The sequence below is a fragment of the Oncorhynchus nerka genome, linkage group LG26 (assembly GCF_034236695.1).
Source record: "Oncorhynchus nerka isolate Pitt River linkage group LG26, Oner_Uvic_2.0, whole genome shotgun sequence".
Lineage (NCBI taxonomy): Eukaryota > Metazoa > Chordata > Actinopteri > Salmoniformes > Salmonidae > Oncorhynchus > Oncorhynchus nerka.
In genome coordinates this window covers 1974657-1996791 of record NC_088421.1, presented here as the reverse complement: position 1 = coordinate 1996791, position 22135 = coordinate 1974657, and the positions used below count along the sequence as shown (strand labels likewise).

Here is a 22135-nt window from a genome sequence, read left to right as displayed (position 1 = left end):
CAGTTGTGTGTTACCTGCTCGCCAGGCTTGATTTGCAGCAGCACACAGAAAGACACAGACAGCAGTGAGTGATGCAATGAGAGCAGCACAGAGAAGGACAGACGGACTCTGTGTGTTTATGCATGTACATTTGTGTGTGTGTGTGTCTGTATGCATGTACATTTGTGTGTGCACATTGTGTGTGCGCGCGCGTGCGTACCTGGGCCTGCGCATTGGGTTCCAGTCTCAGCAGGCAGCCGACCTGTTGGGCCTTGGTCTGGATGACTCCGGCACACACATAGTTCTCTGGGTTAGGATCCACATTCTCCAACAGGGCTGTCCCCAGGCCCAGCAACTAGAGACAAGAGAGGGGAGGGGGAATGGGAGGGAGTAGGATGTGGTAGACATTCAGCAAGAAAGGGAATTAAATGAATATGCCTCAAAGTGTGTGTGTCTACCTTGGCCTTGAGCACTTCTGTGTCCATGCCATGGCTGGCCTTGAAGATCTTTTGTGCTTCTTGCTGGGGCCTGAAAAGAGAAGAAAAGTCAGAAACACACACACAGAACCCCCTTAAATGCTCGCACCCTACACACACAATCTCGCTCACTGGCTGAGTTGTTTCCAGCGCTGGAAGAAGTCTGCGGCGGCCATCTCTGTGGGTTGGAAGAACTTGTTGATGGTGACAGGCAGCTTGAGAGAAATGTTCTGCAGGGCTCCCCCATACCTGAGTGGAACACACACACCTTTATAAACTGAAGACGACAAAACAAAATGTGTGTGTGCGTGTGTATGTTTGGGATACTACTGATCTTGAGTGCGTGATTGCGAGGTGTTTGTATTGTATGTCCTGTGTAATAATCTGGGTGGGTGCGCGTGTGTACCTGAACTTGATGTTGAGCAGCGGAGCATCAATAAAGTCAGTCAGACACTCGATGTTGATGACCTGCTGCACCTGTGCTCCTCCCTCCACTAGGGGTTCCACTGTTTTGGTCTGCACGTTGAGCTGTGGGAAAGCCAGTCAAGGAGAGGAACAGAGCCGGGACTAGAGACCACACAGGGGGGACTGCATATTGAATATAGCTATGAGTGTTAAATACATGCAAGTATAGCCTGCAACCCAAGGGACACACATAGTAGTGTTGCACAGTATACGGAAACTTTGATACTAGAACATGAAAAACGGTTCAGTACTAGAATATGTTACTTTACTGGTTAAAGAGACAGCTTATTTTATAAAAAGATGCGCTACTTCTATGCAAGTTTTGTTGATCAGTACAATAAGTCCCAAATGTAAGGGAAACCGATTGTTTATCATCTGTAGCCTCATGAAATCAGCCAAAACAAACTCGACAACTCAATGCACGCACACATTCATTTTGAATACGCATTCCCCTGTATTGTGAATAGGCTACATCATGATTTACCCAGTTTATCAATCGAGATTTACCATTCAAATAAATGATTACCATTACGTCGATATGTAGTTAGATTGTTTTTTTTTACCAATGTCACATTCATGTATGATTGTGTAATTGATTCATTAAAGGGGAATGAAAACACTAACACTAAACATCTGCATTTAACATGGAAACATCTCTACTGTTAGGATTTTGATCTTGAACCATGTTTATTAGAGGTATGGGTAGGCCTAGGGCTGTGGCAGTCATGACATTTTGTCAGACGGTGATTGTCAAGCAAAGAACTGTCGGTCTCATGGTAATTGACACCTTTAGCACCAAAAATCTGAAATTTGGACTCATCAGACCAACGGACACATTTCCACCGGTCTAATGTTCATTGCTCATGTTTCTTGGCCCAAGCAAGTCTCTTCTTATTTTTTTGTGTCCTTTAGTAGTGGTTTCTTTGCAGCAATTTGACGATGAAGGCCTGATTCACGCAGTCTCCTCTGAACAGTTGATGTCGAGATGTGTCTGTTACTTGAACTCTGTGAAGCATTTATTTGGGCTGTAATTTCAGAGAGGCTGTTCATTCTAATGAACTTATCCCTCTACATTTTCCAGATTGACTGACCTTCATGTCTTAAAGTAATGATGGACTGTCATTTGTCTTTGCTTATTTGAGCTGTTCTTGCCATAATATGAACTTGGTATTTTACCAAATAGGGCCATCTTCTGTATCCCACCCCTACCTTGTCACAACACAACTGATTGGCTCAAACGCATTAAGGAAAGAAATTCCTCAAATTAACTTTTTACAAGGCACACCTGTTAATTGAAATGCATTCCAGGTGACTACCTCGTAAAGCTGGCCAATAAATTCAGGAATTCCTGCCAGTGATGCAACAAAAATGCCAATATGGCGATTTACAGTTAGCTGGTGTTCTAAAGCCTATTGTTTCCATTCCCCTTTAATGCATACATGTCTGTCTCTGAAAAATGTTCGGGTAAAAAAAATACAAATGTAATGAAATTGATCTTAAAATGTGTTCAAGTACTAACTCTGCTACTGCTTTGTTCAATCTGTCTGGATCAACTGAAATTTTGGCTAATATGCCTACTTTTTTTATAGCTGTGGTATCATTTGGTGGTACCGCGTATTGTGATACTAAACCTGGCATCAGTATTCTGCTATCATGACAACATTAACACATAGTGTGCAAGATATGTGTGTGTGTGTGTGTGTGTGTGTGTGTGTGTGTGTGTGTGACAACAGTAAGTGAATGCATTGAAGGATATGAGACTGCAGCTCCCCTGGGCAGCTGACTGTGGTGCTAAAGCTGACAAACTGCACCGAGGTCTTATTGCCATAGAACAGATACATCCTCCCTAGAAAAAGCAAAACACACACACACACACACACACACACACACACACACACGTTAGAAGATATTATGTCAAGTGGACACATTTAGGTGACATTTCCAAAATAACACATACATGTTAAAATGCATTATGTATTATGTATACTCCCTCATTCAGGTTATAATGCAGCATTACACACCAACTCATTCCAGTTTATAATGCATTATAATTCATAATTCTTCATACCTACAGTACAACATGTATGGATACAGTCGGTAACTCACCCATCCCATCAGTAAAAGCACTGTACACACACAGTAGCCAAGTTATGCATTATGCTCACTCACCCAGCATTGAATGCATTATAGAAACTGAAGCGTACCTTACCACTGAATAAAACATTCTGTATACTAAAATGGACATGACAAAGCTGGGATGTGAACACAAATACTAAATGACGCAATCTATTACATTCTGTGCACGCTCAGACGTACTTACCAAAGCTATAGAATAGAACAGACATCAGATCAATAAGGTTGCAGCATTTAGGCTAACGTATTTCACATGGAACTGATCTGCATGAAAAGGGTTTATACTTCAAGGGAAGAATCCTAACTTGAAACCCACACATAATGCAATCTCCCAGAACTCACATCAATGTGACAAATGTGACTAAGGATTCAAGCATCTCCCCGCATTGTCTAGTAGCCCAAACTCACCCAGGTTCTGGCGGTACTCAGACTTGATGCCGATCTGAAGCAGCTGGTTCTCAAACAACACACCGTTGTTCTTACACACAAATCTGACAGGAGAGAGAGAGAGGGAGAAAGTGAGTGTGTGCGTGCGGGAGGGAGAATGAAAGTGTTAGGATTTATCATCATGTATCATTAGCTGTTTATAAAAATGTCAATCATGTGGTGGTACATACACTATGTATAAGTTACTGTAACTCTTCAGTCATGCCACGCTATCGCAATATCAATTCACTTTGCAGGCAAACATATACAGTTGAAGTCGGAAGTTTACATACACCTTTGCCAAATACATATAAACTCAGTTTTTCCACAATTCCTGACATTTAATCCTAGTAAAGATTCCTTGTTGTAGGTCAGTTAGGATCACCGCTTTATTTTAAGAATGTGAAATGTCAGAATAATATTGGAGAGAGTTATTTATTTCAGTTTGTATTTCTTTCATCACATTCCCAGTGGATCAGAAGTTTACATATACTCAATTAGTATTTGGTAGCATTGCCTTTAAAATGGTTTAACTTGGGTCAAACATTTTGGGTTGCCTTCCACAAGCTTCCCACAATAAGTTGGGTGAATTTTGGCCCATTCCTCCTGACAGAGCTGGTGTAACTGAGTCAGATTTGTAGGCCTCCTTGCTCGCACACGCTTTTTCAGTTCTGCCCACAGATGCTGCCACCCCCGTGCTTCACGGTTGGGATGATGTTCTTCGGCTTGCAAGCCTCCCCCTTTTTCCTCTAAACATAACGATGGTCATTATAGCCAAACAGTTATATTTTTGTTTCATCAGACCAGAGGACATTTCTCCAAAAAGTACGATCTTTGTCTCCATGTGCAGTTGCAATACTATAGATACTTTTGTACCCGTTTCCTCCAGCATCTTCACAAGGTCCTTTGCTGTTGTTCTGGGATTGATTTGCACTTTTCGCACCAAAGTACATTCATCTCTAGGAGACAGAACACGTCTCCTTCCTGAGCACTATTGTTTGTACGTTTATACTTGCGCACTATTGTTTGTACAGATGAACATGGTACCTTCAGGCATTTGGAAATTGCTCCCAAGGATGAACCAGACTTGTGGAGCTCTACAATTTTCTTTCTGAGGTCTTGGCTGATTTCTTTTGATTTTCCCATGATGTCAAGCAAAGAGGCACTGCTTATCAGAAGCTTCAAAAGCCATGACATAATTTTCTGGAATTTTCCAAGCTGTTTAAAGGCACAGTCAACTAAGTGTATGTAAACTTCTGACTCATTGGAATTGTGATACAGTGAATTATAAGTTAAATAATCTGTCTGTAAACAATTTTTGGAAAAATGACTTGTGTCATGCACAAAGTAGATGTCCTAACCTACTTGCCAAAACTATAGTTTGTGAACAAGAAATTTGTGGAGTGGTTGAAAAACGAGTTTTAATTGACTCCAACCTAAGTGTATGTAAACGTCCGACTTCAACTGTAGATGTATCTTACCACACGTGAATGACTTAACATAACAAATGTCATTGACATCTACACAGTTTATGTTTTTGTCAATCCAGTAGGTTGTTAGATACCTTTGCTCAAGAGTGATAGAACCAAAAACAAGGTAGCCCCGCCGGAAAGAGAGAGATAGGGAGAGAGGAGGAGCGAGCGAGCTAAAGCTCTTACTTGTTGAGAAGCTCGTCTGACTCGGGCAGAGGAGGGGCAGGATCCTCAGAGGCCGCAGAAGGGGGAGCAGAGCTGAGAGGAGTAAGGAGGGATGGAGAAAGGATGAATAAGGAAAGGTGGATGAGAGCACCAACAGAAAAGACGGGGGTGTGATAGAATGTAAAATGTGTTTGAAGGGGACAAAATGAATTACAGATCGAAAAAGGAATAAAGAGAGAGGGTGGAAGAGAGAGACCCAAAGCAGTGAGGCATGACAAACAAAATGGAGGAAGAAGGAGAAGAGAAAAAGCAGAGGTGGGTTAGTATGAGCACTTAGATCCAATTCACCAAAACTGACAGCATTAACATAAACAATGAGAAGTATTTTGCTGGTAAAAAAAAAGTGTGGTACATGTATGTTTGAATAAACACACAGCATAGGTAGGCTACAATTACATAATCCAACAACCCACATGCAATAGAGGGTGTGTGTGTCCATGTGACTAGTCTAAGGTTGAGATGCCCATTCAGCCTCCCTAAATAGCTTTAGTTTAGATAAGAACGACAGTGTTCATGTGTGTTTGGGTGCAACATGACATTCAGCCATCTTATTACTGGCCCCTTACTCCGAGTCACCAGGACCCTCCACCAATGGGGAGTCAGAGGCCTCGGGAGCGTGAAGAGCGCTGCCAATGTCCAATCACAATCGAAGACAAGAGACACACAAGCACGCACATTGCCGGACCACACGCACGCGCGCACACACACACACGCAAAAACACAGAGAGTGGGAAATAGAAAAAGGGAAGGAGAGAAAGTAAGAAAAGAGAAAGACAGTCACATACACAGCAAGATAAAAAGAGAACAGACAAGATTACACATATAAGACACAGAAGAAACAAGAAGAATGACTGATAGAAAGACCAAGACAGAGGACCCGCACATATCACAGACTGCAAGCACCACAAGAATAAAACAACAACGCTCATTTTCAAGAGCTAGCTTCATATTCTACCACAGTGCATCTGGATAACTAAGAAACATAACCACACCACAAACATCCAAGTTGCCAATAATCTAAGGTCCGTTTTGAATTTCTCCCCCATGGAGGGGAATCTATGAGAGTCTTCTAGTCACAGGGTGAACATTCACCTCAGGAAGCCGTCGTCGTTCACGCCGGCAGAGGAGGCAGCAGGCCCAGCCTCTGAAAACACATCAACCAATAGGCTGCCTGCACTGGGAGCGGCCCCACTAACGGGAGCGGCCGAACGAAGGCCAAGCAAATCCGCTGAAGGGGATGGGGTGGACTGGAAGACAAAGAGAAAGATGGAGAGAGAGAGAGAGAGAGGGCGAGATAAACAACAATTGTATAATAGCAATGCTTTGAGAATATATTGCTCAATATTAAACTAAATCCATGACAGTGATTGTTTTTTTCTAAAGCGATCACCATCTCTTTCAACTGGTGCCAGTTTATTGAACACAAGTGATTTATGTCATTGTGCTGCGTTTTGCAATTGCTACAAACTAACAACAAAGAAGACAAGGGCCGAAGGGGTCTACTAAGCGATCTATTAAGATGGTCAAACCAAGGATCATTCAGCTATTTGATTTTGAATTTTAGGACCCCTTCAGGTATAATTATTATTTTAAATTATTTTTATGAAACATTGAATTTGGCCTTACTGCTATTAGCCCATAGAAACACATTGAATAACAGATTAATGCATGAAAAAAAAACATCAAAAAGGAAATTTGTTTAAAAGTGTCTGTCTTGTATCTGAGAGATAGGTGGACACCTGCTTGTCGAACATCTCATTCCATGAGCATTAATATGGAGTTGGTCCCCCCTTTGCTACAGCCTCCAGTCTTCTGGGAAGGCTTTCCACAAGATGTTGGAATATTGCTGCGAGGACTTGCTTCCATTCAGTCACAAAAGCATTCCCCCCCCCCCCTCTCTGCAGATGACTTCGTCAACCATTTTGAAAAGAAGGTCGACGACATCCGATCCTCGTTTGCTAAGTCAAACGACACCGCTGGTTCTGCTCACACTGCCCTACCCTGTGCTCTGACCTCTTTCTCCCCTCTCTCTCCAGATGAAATCTCGCGTCTTGTGACGGCCGGCCGCCCAACAACCTGCCCGCTTGACCCTATCCCCTCCTCTCTTCTCCAGACCATTTCCGGAGACCTTCTCCCTTACCTCACCTCGCTCATCAACTCATCCCTGACCGCTGGCTACGTCCCTTCCGTCTTCAAGAGAGCGAGAGTTGCACCCCTTCTGAAAAAACCTACACTCGATCCCTCCGATGTCAACAACTACAGACCATTATCCCTTCTTTCTTTTCTCTCCAAAACTCTTGAACGTGCCGTCCTTGGCCAGCTCTCCCGCTATCTCTCTCAGAATGACCTTCTTGATCCAAATCAGTCAGGTTTCAAGACTAGTCATTCAACTGAGACTGCTCTTCTCTGTATCACGGAGCGCTCCGCACTGCTAAAGCTAACTCTCTCTCCTCTGCTCTCATCCTTCTAGACCTATCGGCTGCCTTCGATACTGTGAACCATCAGATCCTCCTCTCCACCCTCTCCGAGTTGGGCATCTCCGGCGCGGCCCACGCTTGGATTGCGTCCTACCTGACAGGTCGCTCCTACCAGGTGGCGTGGCGAGAATCCGTCTCCTCACCACGCGCTCTCACCACTGGTGTCCCCCAGGGCTCTGTTCTAGGCCCTCTCCTATTCTCGCTATACACCAAGTCACTTGGCTCTGTCATAACCTCACATGGTCTCTCCTATCATTGCTATGCAGACGACACACAATTAATCTTCTCCTTTCCCCCTTCTGATGACCAGGTGGCGAATCGCATCTCTGCATGTCTGGCAGACATATCCGTGTGGATGACGGATCACCACCTCAAGCTGAACCTGCTCTTCCTCCCGGGGAAGGACTGCCCGTTCCATGATCTCGCCATCACGGTTGACAACTCCATTGTGTCCTCCTCCCAGAGCACTAAGAACCTTGGCGTGATCCTGGACAACACCCTGTCGTTCTCAACTAACATCAAGGCGGTGGCCCGTTCCTGTAGGTTCATGCTCTACAACATCCGCAGAGTACGACCCTGCCTCACACAGGAAGCGGCGCAGGTCCTAATCCAGGCACTTGTCATCTCCCGTCTGGATTACTGCAACTCGCTGTTGGCTGGGCTCCCTGCCTGTGCCATTAAACCCCTACAACTCATCCAGAACGCCGCAGCCCGTCTGGTGTTCAACCTTCCCAAGTTCTCTCACGTCACCCCGCTCCTCCGCTCCCTCCACTGGCTTCCAGTTGAAGCTCGCATCCGCTACAAGACCATGGTGCTTGCCTACGGAGCTGTGAGGGGAACGGCACCTCAGTACCTCCAGGCTCTGATCAGGCCCTACACCCAAACAAGGGCACTGCGTTCATCCACCTCTGGCCTGCTCGCCTCCCTATCACTGAGGAAGTACAGTTCCCGCTCAGCCCAGTCAAAACTGTTCGCTGCTCTGGCCCCCCAATGGTGGAACAAACTCCCTCACGACGCCAGGACAGCGGAGTCAATCACCACCTTCCGGAGACACCTGAAACCCCACCTCTTTAAGGAATACCTAGGATAGGATAAAGTAATCCTTCTCACCCCCCTTAAAAGATTTAGATGCACTATTGTAAAGTGGCTGTTCCACTGGATGTCATAAGGTGAATGCACCAATTTGTAAGTCGCTCTGGATAAGAGCGTCTGCTAAATGACTTAAATGTAAATGTAATGTAGTGAGGTCGGGCACAGATGTTGGGCAATTCGGCCTGGCTCGCAGTTGGCGTTTCAATTCATCCCAAAGGTGTTTGATGGAGTTGAGGTCAGGGCTCTCTGCAGGCCTGTCAAGTTCTTCCACACCAATCCCAACAAACCATTTCTGTATGGACCTCGCTTTGTGCACGGGGGTACTGTCATGCTGAAACGGGAAAGGGACTTGCCCAAACTGTTGCCACAAAGTTGGAAGCACAGAATCACAGTTGACTTAAATCTGTTTTCCCTTCATTTGAACTAAGGGGCCGAGCCTGAAGCATGAAAAACAGCCCAGACCATATTCCACCTCCAACAAACTTTACAGTTGGCACTATACAGTCCGGCAGGTAGCATTCCACTGGCATCCGCCAAACCCAGATTAGTCCGTCGGACTGCCAGATGGTTCATCACTCCAGAGAATGTGTTTCCACCGCTCCAGAGTCCAATGGCGCAGATTTTTACACAACTCCAGCAGACGCTTGGCATTGCACATGATGATCTTAGGTTTGTGTGCGGTTGCTCGGCCATGGAAACCCATTTCATGAAGCTCCCGACGAACAGTTATTGTGCTGACGTTGCTTCCAGAGGCAGTTTGTAATCCGTAACGGAGTGTTGCAACCGAGGGCCGACGATTTGTTAGAATTTTTGGGGGACGAACTGACTTGGAAAGATGGCATCCTATGCCAGTGCCACATTGAAAGTCACTGAGCTCTTCAGTAAGGCCATTCTACTTCCAATGTGTGTCTTTGGAGATTGCATGGCGGTGTGCTGCATTTTATACACCTGTCAGCAATGGGTGTGGCTGAAATAGCCGAATCCAATCATTTGAAGGGGTGTCCACATACCTTTGTATATATAGTGTATAAGAAAGATCAGGATTTAGTATTTATTTATTTTGACCCATATTTAAGTCTCATCTTTCCGTAGAGTGGTTCGGACTCTACAGACGTTTTCGGGGTGTCTCATGGTCTGACCAACACCGCCGTAGCTTGGCCACCTTCCACTGCAGAAGGCCGCCATTGGCGGATGCGGTGGATTGAGACGCAGCCCGTGCAAAAAACTTAAGACAGATTTTGATGGGGGTTTAAAATAAAAAGCGAATTAGATTTACCGAGGGTGCGTAGACATTGACTCTAGGGGGTTAATGCACTTTTTTTTGTAGAGAATAGGTGCCATTTGGGATGTAGATAAAGTATATTGAATTGGATGCTCACAGCGTTAGAGGCTGCGATGGCAGCGTCACTCCCCCTGTCCCCTCCACCGTTGAGCTCTCCTCTCTCCTTGCCGTCCTCCAGCTCTACCGACACGGCACCAGGACCCTTCTTCTTCTTCAGCTTGGCCAAGATGGATGACTCCCTCTCTGGGAAGGGAGGCATCTCCTCCAGCACAGTAGCCTGAAGAGGGGGAAGGAGGGAGAGGAAGAGGGGAAGGAGAGATTATTTGACCAGGCAAGTAAATAAACAAGGCTAATGGTAGCTGTTGTTATGTAGTTACAGTTATGACAATGTGACTAAACCAGTCACAGTTATGGTTTACATTTGGAACACAACCACAGCTGAACACTGCAAGGTTATATTGTTGCTGCTCTGTGGCCTGAAATGTATTCTATAGTGCCTTCAGAAATTATTCATAACCTTTGACTTTCTCCACATTTTGTTGTGTTACAGCAACATTCTTACAAAATTAATTAAAAGTGAAAAGCTGAAATAACTTGAGCCAATAAGTATTCATACCTTTTGTTATGGCAAGCCTAATTCAGTTCAGGAGTAAAAATGTGCTTAACAAGTCACATAATGAATTGCAAGGACTCACTCTGTGTGCAATAATTGTGTTTAACATTTTTTTGAATGACTACCTAATTTCTGTAACCCACTCATGCAATTATCTCCAAGGTCCCTCAGTCGAGCAGTGAATTTCAAACCCAGATTCAACCACAAAGACCAGGGAGGATTTCCAATACCTCGGAAAGAATGGCACCTATTGGTAGATCTTTAAAATGCAGACATTAAATAAATGCATTCTGTTGCCAACAACGCACTAAAATAATACTGCAAAAAATGTGGCAAACTCCAACTTTTTATACAGAACACAAAATGTTTTTTGGGGGGGCAAATCCAATACAACACATTACGCAGTACCACTCTCCATATTTTCAGGGATAGTAGTGGCTGCATCATGTCATGGGTATTCTTGCAATCATTAAGAACTGCAGAGTTTTTCAGGATTAAAAAATAAACGGAATGTAGCTAAGCACAGGCAAAATCCAAGAGGAAAAGCTGTTTAAGTCTGCTTTCCAGTTCCACCAGACAGGACAATAACCTAAAACACAAGGCCAAATCTACTCTAGAGTTGCTTACCAAGAAGACAGTGGCCGAGTTACAGTTTTGACTTAAATCTGCTTGAAAATCTATGACAAAACTTGAAAATGGCTGTCTAGCAATGATCAACAACCAATTTGACAGAGCTTGAAGAATTTTGAAAAGAATAAAGGGAAAATATTGTACAATCCAGGAGTGCAAATATCTTACAGACATACGCAGAAAGGCTCACAGCTGTAATCGCTGCCAAAGGTGATTCTAAAATGTATTGACCCAGGGGTGTGAATTTGCAAAGATATATAAAAACATTTCACATTGCCCTTATGGGGTATTGTGTGTAAATGGGTGAGAAAATCCATTTTGAATTCAGGCTGTAACAACAAAATGCAGAATAAGTGAAGGGATATGAATACCTTCCGAAGGCACAGTAAGTGCATTTTAAAATGCCAACATAATTTGTAGTAAACAATAAAAAGTGAAAGAGATCAGTAAAATAACAAAAACACATGCAGAGCTGTGGTAGCCTGACGCCTCACACTAAATTCTTCCTCTGCTCACTACAGAGAGTCTGAAACGGCTACTGTAGAAGTCGAACAAATCTAACCAATCAGAGTATCTAAGTTGATAACATCTTGTAGACAGGCTCTGACCCAACCCATCAGTTTCTGGGACCAATCAGAATGGTAAGAACGTGTTCACATTCTAGAAATCATCGGGGAGAGTGGCAAATCCAGATTCATTTTGGAAAATAAACGTCAGTTGGTCAGAGCGATATGGAGGGGTAGCCAGGCAAGAGCTGTGTGTGCAGTGGTAACACTCCCTGGCACAGTCACATATACGTCTCTCCACTGGAGACCAGGGTTCAATCCCCGTGCCTACCCTTCCAAACTGTCTTAATAAACCTGTCTCAAAATCCCCAGTCCTCACCAGGACGTCGGTGCTGGCGATGGAGGAGAGCTTGAGATACTCCACGGCCCTTTGCTGCAGCTCCACGTCAGAGTTCCTGATCTGGCTGTCGGAGCGAAGCACCTCCTGGATCGTGGCCTTGGTCTCGGGGAACAGGTTGATGAACTTGATGTAGGCGGAGAGCAGCAGGGCGCGCGTGGGCACCGAACACAGGTGGAACTTAGAGTGGAGCAGGTTGAACTGGACCAGAGGGCTGGAGAGAGGGATAAGACAGGGGGAGGAGAGAGGGATAAGAAAGAGGGAGGAGAGAGAGTGAGGAGAGAGGGAGGAGTGAGGAGAGAGGGAGGGAGGAGTGAGAGGAGTGGTAGAGTTAAAATGATAGTGGGAAGAGAGGATGAGAATGGAGAAGAGGAGGGAGAGAGAAGGATGACAAAAAGGTAGAACCATAAAAAGAAAAGGGAAAAACCTAATTAATACATCTGAAAATAAGAGCAGTTGTATATTTGTGCACGTCTCAGGTTGATGTCACTGGTGTGGGAGAGGCCACCACTCACCTGGAGCGGGGGTCCCCGGCAATGAGGTTTCCAAACTCTCCCAGGATGTACCCCCCCACCTTCACCATGTTCTCATGACAGGCTGGGGCCTGTAGAGCCTGGAGAGGGGGACAGTTAAAAACGTAAGTATATTGAACAGATTTTATGATAGCCAAATGCAATGGGTCTTCAGAGCCGAGTTCATTAGGCACCAAACAAAAACAAAATTACTCAAACAGGGAGAACTTCACACACACACACACACACACACATACATACACTGCTCAAAAAAATAAAGGGAACACTTAAACAACACAATGTAACTCCAAGTCAATCACACTTCTGTGAAATCAAACTGTCCACTTAGGAAGCAACACTGATTGACAATAAATTTCACATGCTGTTGTGCAAATGGAATAGACAACAGGTGGAAAATATAGGCAATTAGCAAGACACCCCCAATAAAGGAGTGGTTCTGCAGGTGGTGACCACACACCACTTCTCAGTTCCTATGCTTCCTGGCTGATGTTTTGGTCACTTTTGAATGCTGGCTGTGCTTTCACTCTAGTGGTAGCATGAGAAGGAGTCTACAACCCACACAAGTGGCTCATGTAGTGCAGCTCATCCAGGATGGCACATCAATGCGAGCTATGGCAAGAAGGTTTGCTGTGTCTGTCAGCGTAGTGTCCAGAGCATGGAGGCGCTACCAGGAGACAGGCCAGTACATCAGGAGACGTGGTGGCCGTAGGAGGGCAACAACCCAGCAGCAGGACCGCTACCTCCGCCTTTGTGCAAGGAGGAGCAGGAGAAGCACTGCAAAATGACCTCCAGCAGGCCACAAATGTGCATGTGTCTGCTCAAACGGTCAGAAACAGACTCCATGAGGGTGGTATGAGGGCCCGACGTCCACAGGTGGGGGTTGTGCTTACAGCCCAACACAGTGCAGGACGTTTGGCATTTGCCAGAGAACACCAAGATTGGCAAATTCGCCACTGGCGCCCTGTACTCTTCACAGAAGAAAGCAGGTTCACACTAAGCACATGTGACAGACGCGACAGTCTGGAGACACCGTGGAGAACGTTCTGCTGCCTGCAACATCCTCCAGCATGACCGGTTTGGCAGTGGGTCAGTCATGGTGTGGTGTGGCCTTTCTTTGGGGGGGCCACACAGCCTTACATGTGCTCGCCAGAGGTAGCCTGACTGCCATTAGGTACCGAGATGAGATCCTCAGACCCCTTCTGAGACCATATGCTGGTGCGGTTGGCCCTGGGTTCCTCCTAATGCAAGACAATGCTAGACCTCATGTGGCTGGAGTGTGTCAGCAGTTCCTGCAAGAGGAAGGCATTGATGCTATGGACTGGCCCGCCCGTTCCCCAGACCTGAATCCAATTGAGAACATCATGTCTCGCTCCATCCACCAACGCCATGTTGCACCACAGACTGTCCAGGAGTTGGAGATCCCTCAGGAGACCATCCGCCACCTCATCAGGAGCATGCCCAGGCATTGTAGGGAGGTCATACAGGCATGTGGAGGCCACACACACTACTGAGCCTAATTTTGACTTGTTTTAAGGACATTATATCAAAGTTGGATCAGCCTGTAGTATGGTTTTCCACTTTAATTTTGAGTGTGACTCCAAATCCAGACCTCCATGGGTTGATAAATTTGATTTCCATTGATAATTTGTGTGATTTTGTTGTCAGCACATTCAACTATGTAAAGAAAAAAGTATTTAATAAGAATATTTCATTCATCCAGATCTAGGATGTGTTATTTTAGTGTTCCCTTTATTTTTTTGAGCAGTGTATTTTAATTAAAAAGGTTTTGATTTCCTTTGCAATAGTTTTAAAAACGTTTTCACCCTAATGTACTCAACCAGGGAATATGATTGAGGAATTTCCAAGTTGAGACAAAAAGAGCACATTGGATCCAGACGTATCCGGCTTGGGCAGCCCCTACCTCGAAGACGGTCTTGGCGGCGTAGCCCTGCACATCGTCGCGGTTGATGACAATCTGGATGACGCGGTACCACACCTCCTCACTGACGTAGTCCCCGGCAATGCGGATGAGGTTAAGGATGGTGTCAACATACCATGAGTAGTCCACCGCATACTTCTCAGCCAGGATGGCCACCTTCAACACCTGGGAGAGAAGGGAGCAGAGAGGTTACACCAGGGGTTCTCAAACTTTTTTGGCCCATGACCCCATATTGATATCTGAAAATTCTCGCAGCCCCACCCATGTGAGTTCTAAAATGTTTTATAACAGCCAAGTTTACTTTTTTTTTAGCTATTGCAGTCAATTGAAGAACATTCTAACAGTATTTGATGGTCTTCTCAACTCACCATCACATACTTTCAATAACTCACCATCACATACTTTCAATGTAGAGCAGTCAATTGCAAATTAGTCTGACAAAATGCATCTCGTATTACCACCACTAATGAGATGGGTGTGCTTGTTCGTACTTGTATTTATTATGGATGCCCATTAGCTGGCTTCCATTAAAGAACACCCTCTGTGTTGCATGTCGCATCGGAACTTCTCAAAGTCAAGGGGCGTGGTCGACAGTGCGCACCTCATCTCTGCTTTCACATCCAACCTGGATTGATATTTGGTTTTAATGCAGACGAGAGAACTCAATCCAGCTTCACACAGATATGAGCTGGCGAAGGGTAGCCTACCATGAGTTTTATGGTGCTTTCAAGACAACTGGGAACTCGGATCATGACGTCAGTGATTTCTCTGATAGAGTTCAGTGTCAAATCGGAGGGCCTGTTGTCTGGGCCTCTGGCAGTCTCTATGGGGGTGCCACAGGGTTCAATTCTTGGACCGACTCTTCTCTGTATACATCAATGATGTTGCTCTTGCTGCTGGTGAGTCTCTGATCCACCTCTACGCAGACGACACCATTCTGTATACTTCTGGCCCTTCTTTGGACACTGTGTTAACAACCCTCCAGGTAAGCTTCAATGCCATACAACTCTCCTTCCGTGGCCTCCAATTGCTCTTAAATACAAGTAAAACTAAATGCATGCTCTTCAACCGATCGCTGCCTGCACCTGCCCGCCCGTCCAACATCACTACTCTGGACGGTTCGGTCTTAAAATATGTGGACAACTACAAATACTTAGGTGTCTGGTTAGACTGTAAACTCTCCTTCCAGACATCAAATATCTCCAATCCAAAGTTAAATCTAAAATTTGGCTTCCTATTTCTCAACAAAGCCTCCTTCACTCATGCTGCCAAACATACCCTTGTAAAACTGACCATCCTACCGATCCTAGACTTCGGCGACATCATTTACAAAAAAAGCCTCCAATACCCTACTCAATAAATTGGATGCAGTCTATCACAGTGCCATCCGTTTTGTCACCAAAGCCCCATATACTACCCACCATTGCAACCTGTACGCTCTCGTTGGCTGGCCCTCGCTTCATACTCGTCGCCAAACCCACTGGCTCCAGGTCATCTATAAGACCCTGCTAGGTAAAGACCCCCTTATCTCACCTCGCTGGTCACCATAGCAGCACCCACCTGTAGCACGCGCTCCAGCTGGTATATCTCTCTGGTCACCCCCAAAACCAATTCTTACATTGGCCCCCTCACCTTCCAGTTCTCTGCTGCCAATGACTGGAACGAAGTGCAAAAATCTCTGAAACTGGAAACACTTATCCCCCTCACTAGCTTTAAGCACCAGCTGTCAGAGCAGCTCACAGATTACTGCACCTGTACATAGCCCATCTATAATTTAGCCCAAACAACTACCTCCCCCCCTACTGTATTTATTTATTTTGCTTCGTTGCACCCCCATTATTTATCTCTCTACTTTGCACATTCTTCCCACTGCAAATCTACCATTCCAGTGTATTTTTTATATTTTTTACTTGCTATATTGTATTTACTTCGCCACCATGGCCTTTTTTTGTCTTTACCTCCCTTATCTCACCTCATTTGCTCACATTGTATATAGACTCATTTTTCTTCTATTATTGACTGTATGTTTGTTTTACTCCATGTGTAACTCTGTGTTGTTGTTCGTGTCGAACTGCTTTGCTTTATCTTGGCCAGGTCGCAATTGTAAATGAGAACTCATCAACTTGCCTACATGGTTAAATAAAGGTGAAATAAAATAAAAAATAAATAAATATCTCAGAGATCTGTGCTTAGCTCTTCTCCCGCCATTTGCGCTCAGTGTATCATACAATGTGTCCATAAGGCAGAGGGAGACACATTACTAACTAGAGTGCAGAGGCCTGCCCCCTGTTCCCTGATAGACGGAGCCCCATCTGTGCAAAAGCCCACCATTCGATCCCATAGGGAATCTGTTTTTGGTCAAAATAGCCACGCAGCACACTGAACATCCTCTATGCTGTTTCATGCTTGGGAATTGAGACAGAAAAATATGTCCTTGTGAATAGCATCCCACAACATGTATAGCGAACAAAAGTCAATGCATGGGCATCTCAGCCCTCACAGCTAATGTCCATTTGGAAAGCATAAGCTTGGGAGTTTGAGTCGTTCAGTCAGAGTTTCCTCTTGATTGCTAGCAATAGCATAAATTCTTAATTTAACAGTGTTATCTGACAAAGGAATTGATGTGAGTTTCTGTGCCTCCCCATATACTGTTTTTATTATATCAATTGCGGACGGTACAGTTGAAGTCAGAAGTTTACATACACTTAGGTTGGAGTCACTAAAACTCATTTTTCAACAACTCTACCAATTTCTTGTTAACAAACTATAACTTTGGCAATTCAGTTAGGACATCTACTTTGTGCATGACACAAGTAATTTTTCAAACAATTGTTTAGAGACCGATTATTTCACTTATCATTCACTGTATCACAATTCCAGTGGGTCAGAAGTTTACATACGCTAAGTTGACTGTGCCTTTAAACAGCTTGGAAAAATCCAGAAAATGTATTTCAAGGCCTACCTTCAATCTCAGTGCCTCTTTGCTTGACATCATGGGAAAATCAAAAGGAATCAGCCAAGACTTCAGAAAAAAATGTGTAGACCTCCACAAGTCTGGTTCATCCTTGGGAGCAATTTCCAAACGCCTGAAGGTACCACGTTCATCTGTACAAACAATAGTACTCAAGTATAAACACCATGGGACCACACAGCCGCCATACCGCTCCGGAAGGAGAAGGGTTCTGTCTCCTGGAGATGAACGTACTTTGGTGCGAAAAGTGCAAATCAATCCCAGAACAACAGCAAAGGACCTTGTGAAGATGCTGGAGGAAACAGGTACAAAAGTGTCTATATCCACAGTAAAACGAGTCATATATCGACATAACCTGAAAGGTCGCTCAGCAAGGAAGAAGCTACTGCTCCAAAACCGCCATAAAGCCAGACTACGGTTTGCAATATGGGGACAAAAATCGTACTTTTTGGAGAAATGTCCTCTGGTCTAATGAAACCATAAATGAATGGCTTAAGGACAACAAAGTCAAGGTATTGGAGTGGCCATCACAAAGCCCTGACCTCAATCCTATAGAAAATGTGTGGGCAGAACTGAAAAAGCATATGCGAGCAAGGAGGCCTACAAACCTGACTTATTGTGGAAAGTTATCCGAAACGTTTGACCCAAGTTAAACAATTTGAAGGCAATGCTACCAAATACTAATTGAGTGTATGTAAACATCTGACCCACTGGGAATGTAATGAAAGAAATAAAAGCTGAAATAAATCATTCTCTCCACTACTATTCTGACATTTCACATTCTTAAAATAAAGTGGTGATCCTAACTGACCTAAGACGGAGTTTCAATAATGTATTTGGCTAAGGTGTATGTAAACTTCCGACTTCAACTGTACCAGTCTCTGCAATAGTGTGTGGTTTCATAGCGTAGCGTGCCCAGCCATTCATGGTGGGAATGATTGAAGTGCGGTGGGAATGATTGATGAGAAAGTGCGGCCTTTTCCCATGATCTAAGGGCGCTCTCTAGTTTAATTTGATCTTTTAGATTCTAATCATTCCTATTTAGATTAAGGTTAACCACATTATAATGATTTTGAGACATTGAATTTAGGATTTTAGAAATTCTCCCGACGACACCATTTTCACGTCAAGTGACCCACAGTTTTGGGACCGCTGGGTTACACTAACACAGACAGACACATAAGCGCAAAGACACACATGCAGGCATAAACCCAGAGGCACTCAGAGGGGGAAAACATACAATATACACACAAGCAGACACGTACCATCTCCTCTCTGATGGAGTAGTCGGCTGTCTCCAGGTAGCTGAGCATCTCGGCAACTATCTGCTTGGCGTTGCTACGGTCACACATGGCGTAGAGCAGGTCAGCAGCCCTCTGGCGAACACTCACATCCCTTTCAGTCTGGAGAGAAGAAGATAAGGTATAAAATGTGTTACAAACACCAGCAAAGTACTTAAAACAAAGTGTAAATAATTTTTTTTAAAAGCAGTGTCTCATCTGAGTGTGTGTGTAACGTGTGCATGACAGAGACAGACCTTGAGTGCGTTGATGACGGTCTCGATGTGGGTCTTGACGGCCTCATGGGAGAACTCGGAGCTGGCCAGGGTACACATGCTCTCCAGAGCCAGGTAGCGCAGGTTGGTTTCTCTGTGCTGCAGAAACTGACCCAGCTGGTTACAGGCACGCACCAGCAGGTTGGGCTCACTGGAGAGGGGGAAGTTGAAGGAGGGAGAAATTAAGAGTAAGCCACACCATAATCAAATCAACCTTAAATTGAGAAAACAGTCCAATTGCCACTCTTTAGGTTTAGGATGAGGAAGAGAGAAACAGAGACAGAGACACACAGAGAGGGAGAGTAGAAAGAGGAATATACTGTGTGTGTGTGTGTGTGTGTAAAAGTATTCCACATTATGTTGCGTTACAGGCTGAAAATGTATGATACATATTTTTCTCTCACCCATCTACACACAATACCCCATGAAAAACACTATTCAATAAAATATTCAAAACATGTTAGAATCACCTTTGGCATTGATTGCATCTTAGTCCTTCTGGTTTAGTCTCTAAGAGCTTTGCACACCTCGATTGTACAATATTTACACATTCTTTTTAAATTTCTTCAAGCTCTGTCAAATACCAAGTTGATTATTGCTAGACAGCCATTTTCAAGTCTTGCCATACATTTTCATTCCTATTTAAGGCAAACCCGTAACTAGGCAACTCAGGAACATTCAATGTCGTCTTGGTAAGCAACTACAGTGTATATTTGGCCTTGTGTTTAGGTTATTATCCTGCTGAAAGGTGAATTTGTCTCTCGGAAAACTGAACCAGGTTTTCCTATAGGATTTTGCCTGTACATAGCTCTATTCCATTTATTTTTATCCCCCAGAAAACTCCTTGCCAAAGATAAGCACACCCATAACATGATGCAGCCACCACCATGATTGAAAATATGAATAACGGTACTCAGTAATGTGGGATATGTCCCAAAGATAACGTTTTTGTATTCAAATCAAAATGTATTGGTCACATACACATGATTAGCAGATGTTATTGCGGGTGTAGCGAAATGCTTGTGCTTCTAGCTCGGACAGTGAAGTAATATCTAACAAATTACACAACATATACCCAATACACACAAATCTAAGTAGGAATGAATTAAGACGAAATACACATTGACGAGCGATGTCAGAGCGGAACGAAAAAGGATACAGTAGAATAGTATAGAATACAGTATATACAGTTGAAGTCGGAGGTTTGCATACACCTTAGTCAAACCCATTTAAACTCAGTTTTTCACAATTCCTGACATTTAATCCTAGTAAAAATTCTCTGTCTTAGGTCAGGTCGATAGTTGAGAGAATGATTTATTTCAGCTTTTATTTCTTTCATCACATTCCCAGTGGGTCAGAATTTTACATACACTCAATTAGTATTTGGTAGCATTGCCTTCAAATTGTTTAACTTGGGTCAACTGTTTCGGGTAGCTTTCCACAATAAGTTGGGTGAATTGTGGCCCATTCCTCCTAACAGAGCTGGTGTAACTGAGTCAGGTTTGTAGGCCTCTTTGCTCGCACACACTTTTTCAGTTCTGCCCACAAATCTTCTATAGGGTTGAGGTCAGGGCTTTGTGATGGCCACTCCAATACCTTGACTTTGTTGTCTTAAGCCATTTTGACACAACTTTGGAAGTATGCTTGGGGCCATTGTTCATTTGAACATGGTACCTTCAGGCGTTTGGAAATTGCTCCCAAGGATGAAGACTTGTGGAAGTCTACAATTTTCTTTCTGAAGACTTGGCTGATTTCGTTTGATTTTCCCATGATGTCAAGCAAAGAGGCAGTGAGTTTGAAGGTAGGCCTTGAAATACATCCACAGGTACATCTCCAATTGACTCAAATGATGTCAATTAGTCTATCAGAAGCTTCTAAAGCCATGACATCATTTTCTGGAATTTTCCAAACTGTTTAAAGGCACAGTCAACTTAGTGTATGTAAACGTCTGACCCACTGAAAATGTGAAATAGTGAATTATAAGTGAAATAATCTGTATGTAAACAACTGTTGGAAAAATGACTTGTGTCATGCGCAAAGTAGATGTCCTAACTGACTTTCCAAAACTATAATTTGTTAACAAGAAATTGGTGGAGTGGTTGAAAAATTAGTTCTAATGACTCCAACCTAAGTGTATGTAAACTTCCGACTTCAACTGTACATAAGACATAAGTAATGCCAGATATGTAAACATTATTAAAGTGACTAGTGTTCCATTCTGAAAGTGATTTCTAGTCTATCCCTATAGGCAGCAGCCTCTAATGTGCTAGTGATGGCTGTTTAACAGTGATGGCCTTGCGATATAAGCTGTTTTTCAGTTTCTTGGTCCCGGCTTTGATGCACCTGTACTGACCTCGCCTTCTGGATGATAGTGGTGTGAACAGTCAGTGGCTCGGGTGGTTGATGTCCTTGATGATCGTTTTGGCATTCCTGTGACAGCGGGTACTGTAGTTGTCCTGGAGGGCGGGTAGTTTGCCCCGGTAATGCGTTGGGCAGACCGCACCACCCTCTGGAGAGCCTTGCGGTTGTGGGCGGTGCAGTTGCTGTACCAGGCGGTGATACAGTCTGACAGGACGCTCTCAATTGTGCATCTGTAAAGGTTTGTGAGGGCTTTAGGAGACGAGCCAAATTTCTTCAGCCTCCTGAGGTTGAAGAGGCTTTGTTGTGCCTTCACCACACTGTCTGTGCAGGTGGTCCATTTCAGTTTGTCAGTGATGTATACACCAAGGAACTTGAAGTTTTCCACCTTCTCCACTGCCATCCCATCGATGTAGATAGGGGGGTGCACCCTCGGCTGTTTCCTAAAGTCCACAATCATTTCCTTTGTATTGTTGACATTGAGTGAGAGGTTGTTTTCCAGGCACCACACTCCCAGAGCCCTCACCTCCTCCCTGTAGGCGGTCTCATCATCGTTGGTAATCAAGCCTACTACTGTTGTTGTCTGCAAACTTGTTGATTGAGTTA

At 44.2% G+C, this 22135-nt stretch overlaps 1 protein-coding gene across 3 annotated transcripts in view; it reads right to left on the bottom strand.

The window, feature by feature from the left end:
- Positions 1 to 22135, bottom strand: part of ap2a1 (adaptor related protein complex 2 subunit alpha 1) — a 55050-nt gene that overhangs the window by 4365 nt on the left and 28550 nt on the right. Inside the window, exons 7-21 of one of the 3 annotated variants that reach the window (XM_065011081.1) lie at positions 19154 to 19322; positions 18882 to 19019; positions 14628 to 14810; positions 12689 to 12786; positions 12156 to 12387; positions 10125 to 10304; positions 6269 to 6423; positions 5743 to 5802; positions 5138 to 5209; positions 3462 to 3544; positions 2678 to 2766; positions 862 to 986; positions 588 to 704; positions 438 to 507; positions 200 to 334 (exon numbers count right to left, since the gene is read on the bottom strand). In XM_065011081.1, the coding sequence (XP_064867153.1) occupies positions 200 to 334; positions 438 to 507; positions 588 to 704; positions 862 to 986; positions 2678 to 2766; positions 3462 to 3544; positions 5138 to 5209; positions 5743 to 5802; positions 6269 to 6423; positions 10125 to 10304; positions 12156 to 12387; positions 12689 to 12786; positions 14628 to 14810; positions 18882 to 19019; positions 19154 to 19322 (1906 nt within the window). The remainder of the gene's footprint in view (positions 1 to 199; positions 335 to 437; positions 508 to 587; positions 705 to 861; positions 987 to 2677; positions 2767 to 3461; positions 3545 to 5137; positions 5210 to 5742; positions 5803 to 6268; positions 6424 to 10124; positions 10305 to 12155; positions 12388 to 12688; positions 12787 to 14627; positions 14811 to 18881; positions 19020 to 19153; positions 19323 to 22135) is intronic. The other 2 variants (XM_065011082.1, XM_065011083.1) reach the window with 2 other exon arrangements.